The sequence below is a fragment of the Vidua chalybeata genome, chromosome 1 (genome assembly GCF_026979565.1).
Source record: "Vidua chalybeata isolate OUT-0048 chromosome 1, bVidCha1 merged haplotype, whole genome shotgun sequence".
Classification (NCBI taxonomy): Eukaryota; Metazoa; Chordata; class Aves; order Passeriformes; family Viduidae; genus Vidua; species Vidua chalybeata.
The window spans coordinates 103,641,680-103,654,155 of record NC_071530.1 but is presented as its reverse complement, the minus strand read 5'-3'; the positions used below and the strand labels follow the sequence as shown (position 1 = coordinate 103,654,155).

The window sequence follows — 12,476 nt, the reverse complement described above, 5'->3', positions numbered from 1 at the left end:
GAGGTTTAAATAAAAGATTCAATGACTCACCTAAAATATTACTGCATACACAACTGCACAGTGGAGCCAAAGTAACAGCTGTTCCCACCTGCCACACCTCTGCTGCTTGTCAGTCCCTTCACCAAGACAGATGAATGAGTCACAGTCCAAAATTTCGAGTCTTTCCATCACGCAGGAATTCTTTTATACAGCAAGGAATTCAGTCCAGTCAAGCCCTTGGCTAATAACTTTGGATCTAGCACAGGCACTGTGAAACATAGGCAGAGGTTTTAAAGGACCTCAAACACAACCAGCGTTGTGTGACATGTCTCCTGACATGTCTCCATGGACCAGGCCATACCATTCTGCACCATACTGAAAATGCATAGGATGAGTTGGAAGTGTCCTTCAAATGAAATTCTCATTTTCAAACTTTTTCTGTTCCTATCAGCAAAATATTTATTACACTAAAAATGAATATTTTTGTATGCGTCTTTCTCTTTTCTATAAAAACTGTTTTAAGACTCTGATTATGCCACAGCTTATTAGTGTGTGTAACTTGACACACAAGCCATAAAATTAGGCCTTTTTCTCAAGCTTTCAAGGAACTTAAATGGAGAGACGCATTTATGACCCACAGCAGAACAGCTAGCCAATGAGCTAAGGAAAGGAAAAGTCAGCTTTAGAATGAATGATGATTTCCAGACTCAGAAAAAAAAATACTATTAGAGTCCTCAATCAATCAGTTATATATTTTGATAAAAGTAAACCTAAATATCAAACCAAACGCTTAATTTAATGCTCAAGGAAAAGAAAAAAGGTCAGTAAAATGTAAATACTAAAGTCATAATTTGAATGTGCTACTAAATAGCTTAGACTGTTAAAGAACTGAGAATGGGGAAATTATACTGAATCGCAGCAATATGAAAGACAAATGGTAAATACACAATGTAGCTTCCTAACTTGTCCTATAAAGTCAAAAGAATGGGGATTTCATCATGCATGGCTAAAAATTGAGCAATGTAGAGAAACAAGATAAATACATTAGTTTTAAATTAAGTTTGAAAGCATCAACTTTGATACAAAAGAAATTATTTAAAACAGTAGAGTTCTATAATGTTAAGTTATGTTAGCAAGAGTCTCAGAGCATAATCCATGTCCATCTGGAAAGCATCTATAATAGGACAATCCTACGCTGGTAGAATTTATCACATCCATCAAATCAGAGCTCCCGTCTAACTCCATTTAATCTGTCCTTGAAACAATGGGAGATCTACAAGAAAGTAACACAACAGAAGTTAATTATTGAAATGGAAAATGAATCCTATACTTCATATTGAAAACATTGATTAAGACTCTTAAAATGTGTTAATTGTTCACTTCAATTAAAACATTTGTATCTAACATACATCTGATTATGATGGCAGCAATGATATTTTAAAGTAAGCATTTCTCATGTATTTCAGGGTTGGGTTTTTTGTGTAGACTGAATTGCACAGCTCAAGCATAAGCAAACCAGGCCTATGCTTGTCAGGCTCTTTAAAAACTGTAAGTTTTAATTGTTACTATATGTAGAGTTGTAGATAACTGTTAGTCTAGTAACCAACCCCAGTTATGTTCAGACCTTTAACTCTGCTGAAATACAAAAAGGTAGAGCTGCTCCTTCCCACTGTGCAAATGAACTGTTGAATTCTTTTCCCTTATTTGATCTCAGATTTAAAAAAATCCACAAAGACAAATAGAATACACATATGCAAATGTTTTTAAAAATCAACTCTTTCCAATACAAGCAGTCAAAGAGATTTTACTGCTTTTCAGGAGTATAAGATTTCCTCTACAGTCCTGTAAAGTTAAAGATTGAAACCTTACACAAGTATTACAAAGTTTATGTCTCCAAATCCTGGTATAAGTTCTCTTTTATACTTTAAGAGCAAGAACATAGGGGCCATGCTTGTTATAAGAGTTACTGGAGAATTTGGATGAAAATTACTAAAATATCAAAATCAGTAATAGCTGTAATAAAGCACCTTGTAAAAAGGAAATATTTAAATGCTATTACTTCAAATGGGAAAAAATCCTTGTTAAATGCATAGAGAACCATGAGAAATATCAGTGAACAGAACTAATTTCCAGGGAAGAACTTTACACTGAAAGAAGGCAACTCTTAACAAGGAATGCCTTCTGGAGGCATTCTTAACAAGGAATACTCTTAACAAGGAATGCCTCAGCTACACAATTCAAGACTTACATTTAAAACTCATTAATGTCAAGAACCAAGTTGAAATGTAAGAAAACCTACAATTTTTATATCCAGGCCTTTAAACAGATTAATATTTATAGGTGGAAATAAATCAAAATCACTTATTTGAAAATTTTAGGTTTGCCACAGAACCCTAAACTGAAAAGGCAGAAAATCAAATTATGATAAAATCAGTCTAGCTGACATCACCTAGTAAAATACAGAATCTATCCCTATACTTTGGATATATATTGTCTGCATTAACTAAAAAGAGTGATTCTTTTTCTTTACCCAGCATGGTATCTAAACCAGACCTACAATAGATGCATATTACTATGAAGTGAATATTGTTTACTTCTAATACTTGCAAAGATTAACTTCTGTTGAAAAAAAATGTATTTTTTCATACTTTTGGGATTCCAATTTTGTCCTTCAGTGAGTTAAATACCTATTGTCTTTTATTAAGAACCCTTTCTCCTTAGGTTGAGCAATTTGCCACTATTCAAGACCGTGCAGGACTGTTGGATGAGAGGCAAACAGTAGTAGATTAAACAACAAAAAAGACAGAGAAAAATAGCCCCCACAACTTCAACCCCCAGATTCCATCCTCCTGAAAAAGCAGAAGTGACACACACAGATCACCCTCTTCAAAATCCCACAAGTCTACCAGCAGTGGATGTTGCAAAGAAATGGTGTCTGATGCCTTCTGTTGCCTAGCAGCTTCTCACAAACACTGTGCAACACGTGCTGTGCTTCATCACCTTGTATTTAATGTCATGCCAAAGCTGGGCAAGCCCTGCTCCAATCCTTCTCCTAACTCCAGCAATGTGCTCCTACCACTTACTTTGGATCAAACCTAATGAATTTGTTCAACAAGGTAGGTCAGTTTAAAACTAACTCACTTAAGCACTGAATTGCTTTCTTATGTAATATCACTCCACTGGCTTACTCTAAAGGCACAAAAGCCGCTAAATCTGAGGCAAACAAGGCAAATGAAACAGGTGCAAAAGGTAACAGGAAGAAAGGAAAAGAGAAAATGAGATTACCCCTTCTAGCAACAATTTTCAGTTTCACTATGGCAGTCAAAACACAAAGCTGCTGCCTCAGCGGGCAGCTCCACAATAGCTTAAGCTGCTCCAATCTGAGGCTGTTCTTCCACTGACCCTAGTGGAAGCTCCACCAGTGGAGCCAGTGGAGCTCCACTACACTCCATTCTCCTGTCTGAGCAATTTGCACTACAGTGCTTTGTTCTTGTAAGCAGTGCTTGTGGTATCCTCTACCCTGGAAAAATAAAGGATTTTTATTAGTGAAGAATGAAAACTTAGATGCAAAGAAGCTTGGTCTTTAAAATATTTTAAAAGACAAAAATATTCTATGTTGCTTGCATATACAGATTACTTAAATGTATAAATAGGCCATTGGGAGGAGGTCAGAAAACTGCAAGTAGAAGCACTGTAGGATTTGGGTGGTTTTGGTTATTGTTTTTAACAGAATGGGTTTACATCATAAAATACATTTTTCTAAACATAAAAAACTTTCATGCTCTGATGGAAAAAGCAAAAAAGACCTCTCATGTTTTAATGATTTCATAAATATTATCTATATTGAATGTATCCTATTTATGAATTTATTTTACTTCTGAATGAAAATACAACTTTAGATCTATTTATTGCCATGGAGTTACTGTCCTTTATACTTCTTTAAAATGGCTCAGTATTATCAAAAAGAAAATACATTTGGAATTTCAATTCGGTAAGAATTCTAATTTCTTGTTAGTACTATTTGTTTTACAAACTCACTCTCAAAGTACAGACTTATAAAAAAAAATCATGGAAGGAATCTGAGATACAGGTATCCAGAAGTTCTGCTTTGACCATGGTTTTTGTTACCCCTATACCAAATAGATCAGATGTAGTACATCTTTATTCATACAGTCCACATATTTTTCAGGTTTACCTATAAAAAAATTAGATGCTTAGCTACTAAACAGTAAAAATACCAGTAAATTTAAAAATATGTATTAACCAGATACAAAAATATTATTTCTATTTTAAAGAGTTACATTGCTGTTCATATTGGAACCACTGAAGTTCACCAAGTTTCAGAGTTCTATAAATATCTAAATGATCAGGGCATGTAAATAAAAATAATATAGAAGGACAGTGGAGAGAAAAACACTGGAAAACATATCAACACTGTATAAATCACTATTTTTAGCTATTCTGTTATTTCAGATTTCTTGCATTACATTTAAAAATACTTCCTGAGAATAGGTGTCTCAACTCTTATGACATATATTTAACTGATCTATTAATGGAAATCCTCCATCTGTTCTGAAATGAATAAGAATGTTACTATAATTGTTTTAGATCTATATGAAGACAAATGACAGACCAACTGCTGTAATGGAATTTTTAATGAAATGTTCACATTTCAGGCTGACTGGGCACACTACTGTGATCTAAGGACTAACTGAAAAAGATGAAAATTCCTTAGATCTGTCTTTACTGTTCAGGCAGAATTATTCTGTTCTGTACCTATCTGTAAATGTTTGCATTCAGAAAAGTCATCTGTTGCACGCAGTAGATGATGTAGTCTCTTTCATAAATGCTTTGTCTCCTCTATAACACCATAGTTGTCTGTATTAATAGAATACCTAATAAAAGATAATCTGCCACTAAAAGTATACTCTAACTTTAGGGTAGACTTTCTGATATAATCTGATACTCTATTCTGTATTTCACACAACTCTTTAGTATCCCCACTTAATGGAAACATGAAAGCAATCTCTGTATTAGAAAACTGAGGACTGATCTTCAAAAGAACTCCAGTTTGGCTACCTAAATGGCAAGATTTTGAGGAGTATTTAGCATTCTGTAGCTTACTGGAACAAATAGAAGCTGACCTCAAACTTTTGCTACTAAAGTGAGCATGAGGAATTCCTTGTCACAAAACAAGCTTTAAAACTCTGATCACCAGGTCTAAACTTTTCTAAAAGATTAAAGCAGAATAACAAAACCACAAGTACTCACTCAATTGTGATTTGCTTAATTTTCTAGTATTTTTAAAAATATTGATAAGAGTAGTATGTAAAAGAAGGGCTGGGGAGTGGAGAAGGGCTGAAGGGTATTCTTTCCTGAACTTCTAGTTTCCAAACTGAGTTGTGCCAAATAATCAGCAGCATGCCCATGGCTAATACGATTAGGATGAGAAATTAAGCAGATATCACGGTTCAAAATGTGTTATTTTTGTTCCTTTTTCTCTTTAAAAAAAACCTTCTAAGGAATGTTAGATTAGTCTGGCCCCAATAGAACCAACAGCAAATTTTCCATTAATTGGACAGAATCTCATCCACTGTCTCAAACACTAAAAGAAGTTGCCATCCTTGTCTAAGCAAAAATAAAAATGTGTCCATTCCTCAATGAACACAGCTCATAGCTTACAGTTTATCACACTGGAAAACCTCAATGGCTTGGAGCTGATGAACACCTGCTTTTGTGCATGGTGTCTTTTGGCACAGACAGGAGAGAGATAGGAGCAGTAGCGTTGTAAGATGCAGACAAATTTACCTGAACTTCACAGACACACTGCCACAATATATAGGCTAACATTCCTTCAGAATATACAGATTAGTTTAGAACACATTAACAAGAGTATGTATACAGCTAAGGATATCTCCATCCCTCCACACCTGTAACTTTTACAGCTATAAGCTGTAGCAAAAGCAGAATCTACTCTGATGTAACACACAATGTTCTCACTCTTTCCACTGTGAGTCTTCTAATGCAAGCCTGCTTTTCTATAACAATTTCAAACTCACACCCTCACTACTTGTGCTCAAAAGTCAGGAGTTTTCTTTAACTGTAATACTTGAGTTTGGTCTTTCCACTCCAGTGTGTGCTGCCCCAGTGAGCTCCATTTCAATTTATTACTTTCCAAAAAAAAATCCCAATGAGGCTTTTCTTGAGAGGTTATTGCGCTTATCCCTCAGCTTCAAGGCAGAATTAACCATATTTAAATAATTCCTATTTTTGTTTGTCTAACCCACTCTTGAATGTTACTACTAGTGGAGATTGCAGTACCTCCCCAGGCATTCTCTTTTAGTGATTCATTATTAAAATCCTTTAAAATTTGGGTTTTTTTCCCTAACATAATTGCTTACTGCTGTAATTTAAGCTCATGGCTTCTTGCATTCTTCATAGCAGACCTTGAGAAAATTAACTTCCTTCACATTTTACATTTTTGAACTCTTACCACAACAGATCTGTTTTGTACAGTCTTTTCAACCCCAACTTACACAGGAAGAAGTGCACACAATTTCAGATAAGAAAACATAGCAAGACTAATATATTTAGAAAAAAAAAGTAGATCCTATTTTGGACCTACTATCTTTATATCTATGATCATATACAGTAAAACATTTTAACAATGGTCATTTATCATGTTCCTCAAGAGAACCAATAAAATGCAATGAATACACATCCTCTGATGTTGCACAGGTACAAAATGTATAGTTTGTTTACAAACTAATATTACTGAATGCAAAATGAAGCAACATTTTAAAAAAATATATTGGTAAAGGTCCAAAGTTTACATTTTCTAAAATATTAAGGTCATGTTTTATTTACAGACCAGCATTTGAACAATTACTGGCATTTTAAGATAACTGCTTAACCTGATGAATACATGAATAAAATTAAGCTGTAAAAAAAAAAAAAAAACTCAACCAAATAAAAACCCTCAATAATTGAAGTTCCATATAACAGTTCCAAAAACACTATTTTAAATTTCTATTTAGAAAAGCAAGATGTGATCTACCACACAGTAACTTATCAGAAACTGGTCTAACACTTTGATATGCTATAGGTATCGCAAGTGACCAATGTTACCAACCATGTGCCCAAGAGTGTGTTTTTTGCCCATTCCAACTTCAAATGAAGTTTTCACAACAGCTGTAGTATTTACAAATTTAAAATAAAGGGTTGATATACCTTTGGATTACATTGCCACTGTTATTGGGTCTTCTCTTGATGACCACAAGTAGCAGACTGCAATCCAAAGACCACTTGTTTTCTTGACTCTGTGAGTTAACTATTGTTATCAGCATGTACCCCAGCTGGTTTAAAAAAAAAAAATAGATTAAGCAATTGACTAATAGTGAACACTCACCCAGGATCAATTACAACAGAACTCACTCACTGAAGTCTCCCTCTTGATGAGGGGTGGTGTGTCAAAAGATGGAAGCTTTTAAACTTGAACAAGACCTATGAGTTCTATGATCAGCCACAACACAAACCCCAGCTGAGCCCTGCGGGCAGGTATGTCACACCCGTGGCTGCAACTTCAGGAGTCTGGCAGTGAGTGACACCTGGTCACCTGCTCATGCAGATACTCCTCTGCCTTCACTGTGCTAGGTTAGGTGACCTGAAAGTTGCATAATAAAAAAAACATCTCAGGCTGTATTAGCTTTTACTGATTTTTACTGGGTTTGAGTAAGGAACATGTCTCTTCCATGCTCCACCATTTTCCCTTTGCGGCCCAGTCCCACCTCTGGGGCCCTGCATAAAAGTGAACATAAAAATAAATGAGGCAAACATTTTTGCCCACAGAAGGGATTGGTGAATGCCATGACGCTTCTGCTTTGCCAGCCAGTATTCTTGTGAATAATGCAGTTTTTTCAAGAATGCAAGTATTTCATTAAAACTTGCCACCTTTATAAAAATAGGAGGATATCTGAGGGAATGGAATAAGAAGCAATTTCATTTTGATTACCATCCTCCTTTACATTCTGTTGTACCAGCCTACATTAGGTGAAAAAAGGAGGAATTAAGAAGCTTAGGGACTCAATGTACGCTTCTCAAAAAATTGTAGGTATAACACCTAAGAATCATGAAAACTAAATAGTTTCTTTCCATGTTTGTGATTTTGGAGATCTTAGCATTTTCCAACATAACTCACTGATTCTCATTGATTGCAACATTTACATCGTATTCAGTATTCCATACTGGATGAAGCAAAGTATCGGCCAGCGATGATCCCTGTTATAGAGAACTTGATCACATTCTCGAATTAAAGCAGTTATTAGTGCATTATACTGCTATTGACAATGAAACTGTTTCACATTCTAAGAATACCCATCTCTGAAATGTTTTAAAATACCTAACCAAGCGATGCTATGTATTCCTATGTAACATTCAAATCCTCTAAAAATATGCTTTCTTGAAAAGATTCTCAGTCTAAATGTATATCAACAAGAGATTTTGCTCCATTTCATTTCTTATATTATTCTGATAAAGTTCCTGCTTTAGTTTTTAACTACAGGCTATAGTTTCTAATTGCTGCTCTGCTTCAGCAGCCATGGCTGCTGCTTGCAACTGTTCTGTTTCACTCTGGATGGAATTGGCTGCTGTAACTTGCTTTCTTTCACTGTGCATATTGTTCTCATGCCTTTTTAGGTCAGATGCCTTAGCAAATGCTTTAGTGCAGGAACTGCAGACAAAGGGTTTCTCTCCTCGGTGTCTTCTTTCGTGGTCTTTCAGGTGGGACTTGTGCTTGAAAGCTTTATCACACATATGGCATGCAAATGGCCTCTCATTACTGTGAACTCTTTCATGTTTTTTTAGATCTGGTGCACGAATAAAAGACTTCCCACACACCTCACAACTGTAAGGCTTGTAACCTGTGTGTATTTTCAAGTGTTCTTTCAAATGAGCTTGCGTGGTGAAGCCCTTTGTACACATTTCACAAACAAATGGTCTGTCTGCAGTATGTAGTTTTTCATGTTTTCTCAAACGCGCTTCATCAGAAAAGGTCTTGCCACAAGCCTGACATACAATGTGCTCCCTGTGACCATAAAGCAAGTACTCAAACTTCATATCCCCGGCTGCTGTGGTCCATCCTGGCGTCTGTTCATCTTTCACTTCACTTATGCCATCATTAAATGTGAGTGCCTGAGGCGTCTGAGATCCTAAATCCTTAGATTCCGTTGTTTCCATAGGCTCTACTTCTTGGCCATAGCAGTTTACTTTTCTAACTTCTTCACTTCCCAACTCTTTCAGAATTGCCTCTTGCACTCTCAGGGTAGTGGTTGGCGATTTACCATCTTCCTGACTTGGGGGAGTGCCTTCCACTGTCACATCTGATGGGCTGTCATCATGATCTCCGATCTCTTCCACCTCATCATCCTGGGTATCATTGGGTTCCCCTATAGAACGGTTCATTTTTAGACAGTACTTGCTCTTGGACTGTGTGTTTTCTTCAGGACTAGACACATCACGTTTTTGAGAGCAGAGTTTATCAAGAAACCGAATACCAAGGATCTGGCCTGAAGACATCATCAAGTTTACATCCTCTTTTTTAACAGAAATCTTTGCAGTATACATATAATTGAGAACTTCCTCGAAAATATCAGAACGAAGAAAATCTATTTCTATTACTGATGAACTATCAACTTCAAGTTTCTTGAAAAGCTTTTTGAAGTAGGTACTGCAGGCAGCAAGCACGCACCTATGGGCTCTGAACTTAACATCTTCAACCACAATAGCGATGTCACAAAATTCTCCTTCCAAACGTTGTTCATTCAATGTTTTAAGGAACACAGTTTTGTGATCGTCGTCATTATATTTAATGGTTTCAGACATACTGATGAAAAACTCCTATAAATTAACAGGAAAATGTTGTAACTTTTATAAAGCAGTCTAAGTCACAAAATCCCAAGAGATTAAGTAATTTCCATCATTTAAAAAAAAAAAACTTTTTTTTTGCATAAAAGGACCACAAAAAGCCTGTTAGACTCTAAAAGCATTACTCTGAAACTGATTTTAAAACTGTGAATGCATAAAGTTCTTTCTTAGGTTACACAATTTACAATTATTCAAAACTTTATTGATTCAGTTACACAAAATTGAAAACTTTCTCTTTAAAATTGCAATTCTCAGTAAATGTACGACCCAACTCATAAGATATTATTTATAGCTAAAGGAAGCATTAACACTAAAAATGTGTAAGAAATACTCTAAATAAGTCAGCACGACAAACTGTATTTGAAATATCAAATATAAGCCTTACCATGAACAATGCAGGAAGTTTTCTAAGCAAATGATTATTAAATTAATCTCAGAATGGGCCACCTTCAGCCTGAAAGATGGGAAGATAATAACATTTCAAGATGTGATAATATCTATTCCAAAAATTATTTTGAGTGTTAAAAGACAGCATTTTCAATTATTTAAAGTTAGATAAAATACATTGTTAAAACATTGTGCCAAAGGAGGAAACACAGTGGAGAGGAGGGAAATTTAATACTTGGTTTGGAACAAATCCTGTGCCACCTGGCACAGATCTCCTGGGAATTTCTTCCCTAAATTCTAATGTATCCTTAACCATATATGAAGCAGATGTAGATGACAGGAATGATGATAGGCTTGCAGCTCTTGGTGCTGTGTGTTTCACACGGTTTGGGAACACCTGGCTCCCTACAAATACCTCTGCAGGCCTGGCACCTCCACTAAAGTGTCCCTGGCAACAGAAAAAATAAAAATAAAAAAATAGAAAAAAAAAAGGCAAAAAAAGGACAATCAAAATTATTTTCTTAGTCCTAAATAATCAAATTTTAAGATAGCCGGATAATAAGTCTGTAAATGCTTGAAATATAAAAAAGGAAACAAAACCGGAAAGAAATATTGTATATATTTATGGGCTGTCTGGTTCTGCTGGCCCAGGAAAATGTATCGCATTGAAGATGGTAGGACAAACAACTATTTCAACGGGATCTTTTTAGAGTTCTTTGCAAGATGGGAAAAATGCTTTCTTTTTAAGCAAGCAGGGAAATGTCGCTGCTAATAATCTAGCAGAAAATGCACCGTCCTGTTAAACAGTATCCAGTTTTGCTGCAATTCTGTCGACACTAAGAGAGAACTGATTATAAAAGTAATTGGCTGAAAACAGGGCTGCGGAGTATACAGGGGTGAACTGGCAAAGGACAAAAGTTAGTCCTTTGCCGAATGGAGCGGGTCAGACACTTGCCCAGAGTGTTTCCACCTCTGATTTAAGAAAGCTCTGGTTACGTATTCCACTGGGCAATTCAGATTTATTCCTCCACACGCTTTTTACACGGCCGCTACCTCCGCAAGGCCCGCAGGGAGGTGTTTTCGGGGCTGTGACTGCTCGGGACGCGCTCGCTGCCGCCCCGCGCCGGCTCTCGCGGCCGCCGTGCCCGTGGCCGCGGAGGCGCACGCCCGCTCCACGCACCCGCGGGCGCGGCGCGGGCGGGTTCCCGGCGGGGACCAGCCCGGCCTCTGCCGCGCCGCCCGCGCTCCCGGCCCGGCGTCGGGGGCGCCCGCGAGCGCCAGGCGGCCGCTCTCCGGAGCGAGCCCGGCGCTCCCGCCGCGCCGCCTCACGGGGCTGCGCGGGCACGGCGCCCCGCTCCCTCCTTCCGTCCGTGCATCCCTCTCTCCCTCCCCGCTCCAACGGTCCTCGCGCGGCTCCCGCCGCCTGGACGCGGCCGCGCGTCCCTTTGTTGCGGCGGCCGCCGCGCGGGACCCGCGCGCCCCAGCGTGCGCATCCGCCGCTGGACGCGTCCTCTTCCTCCTCCTCCTACCCCCGCTCCCGCCGGCCCTCCCCTCGCCCGCGGGAGGCAGGCGCGCGGCGGCGCCGGGGCTGCGGGCGGCGGGCGCGCCCGCGGCAGCGCCATCTCACCCAGCGCGCGCTGCCGGGGCCGTAACGGCGGCGGCGAGCGGGGGAGGGATGGCAGAGGGAGGAGGAGGAGGAGGAGGAGGAGGAGGAGGAGGAGGAGGAGGAGGGAGGGGGCGTGCGACGGAGAGCGCGCGCGCGCGCGCAGCGCAGCGGCGGCCCGGCCGCGGCGCGGGAGGGGTGCGGAGGAGGAAGGGGGAAAGGGCTCGCGCTTACCTGCCGCCCGCCCGCGCGCGCGGAGCCGCGCTTCCCGTGGGGAGCGCGGGGGGGCTGCCGCTGCCACTGCCGCCGCGCGGGAGGGGGACGGGGGAAGGGACGGGAAGGAGGGAGGGAGGGAATGGGGGGGAATTTGGGGAGGGGGTCTTGGGGGGGGGGGGGGGCCCTGCGCGCGTCTCTCCGGCCGTCACCGCCGCCTCCTGCACGAGCACTGCAGTGCGCGCGCGCGCGCGCTCGGGGAGGTGGGGGGCGCGGGGTTGCGTGCATGCGCGGTGCGAGCAGAGGGCGCGCCTGTGCCCGGGGAGCGCGGAGGAGGAGGAGGCTGGGGCGGCGGGGAGGGGGGCGCGGCGGG

The 12,476-nt window shown here is 39.9% G+C and overlaps 1 protein-coding gene across 1 annotated transcript; it reads right to left on the bottom strand.

The window, feature by feature from the left end:
* Window positions 1-6,542: 6,542 nt before the first annotated feature.
* ZBTB14 (zinc finger and BTB domain containing 14) lies at window positions 6,543-12,244 on the bottom strand. Its single transcript, XM_053965597.1, has 3 exons — window positions 12,125-12,244; window positions 10,286-10,354; window positions 6,543-9,873 (listed from the first exon to the last, which is right to left on the bottom strand). Exons 2-3 carry the CDS (start codon window positions 10,286-10,288, stop codon window positions 8,530-8,532), a joined length of 1,347 nt encoding a protein of 448 aa, XP_053821572.1. The 5' UTR covers window positions 10,289-10,354; window positions 12,125-12,244; the 3' UTR covers window positions 6,543-8,529.
* Between the last annotated feature and the right edge of the window lie 232 nt (window positions 12,245-12,476).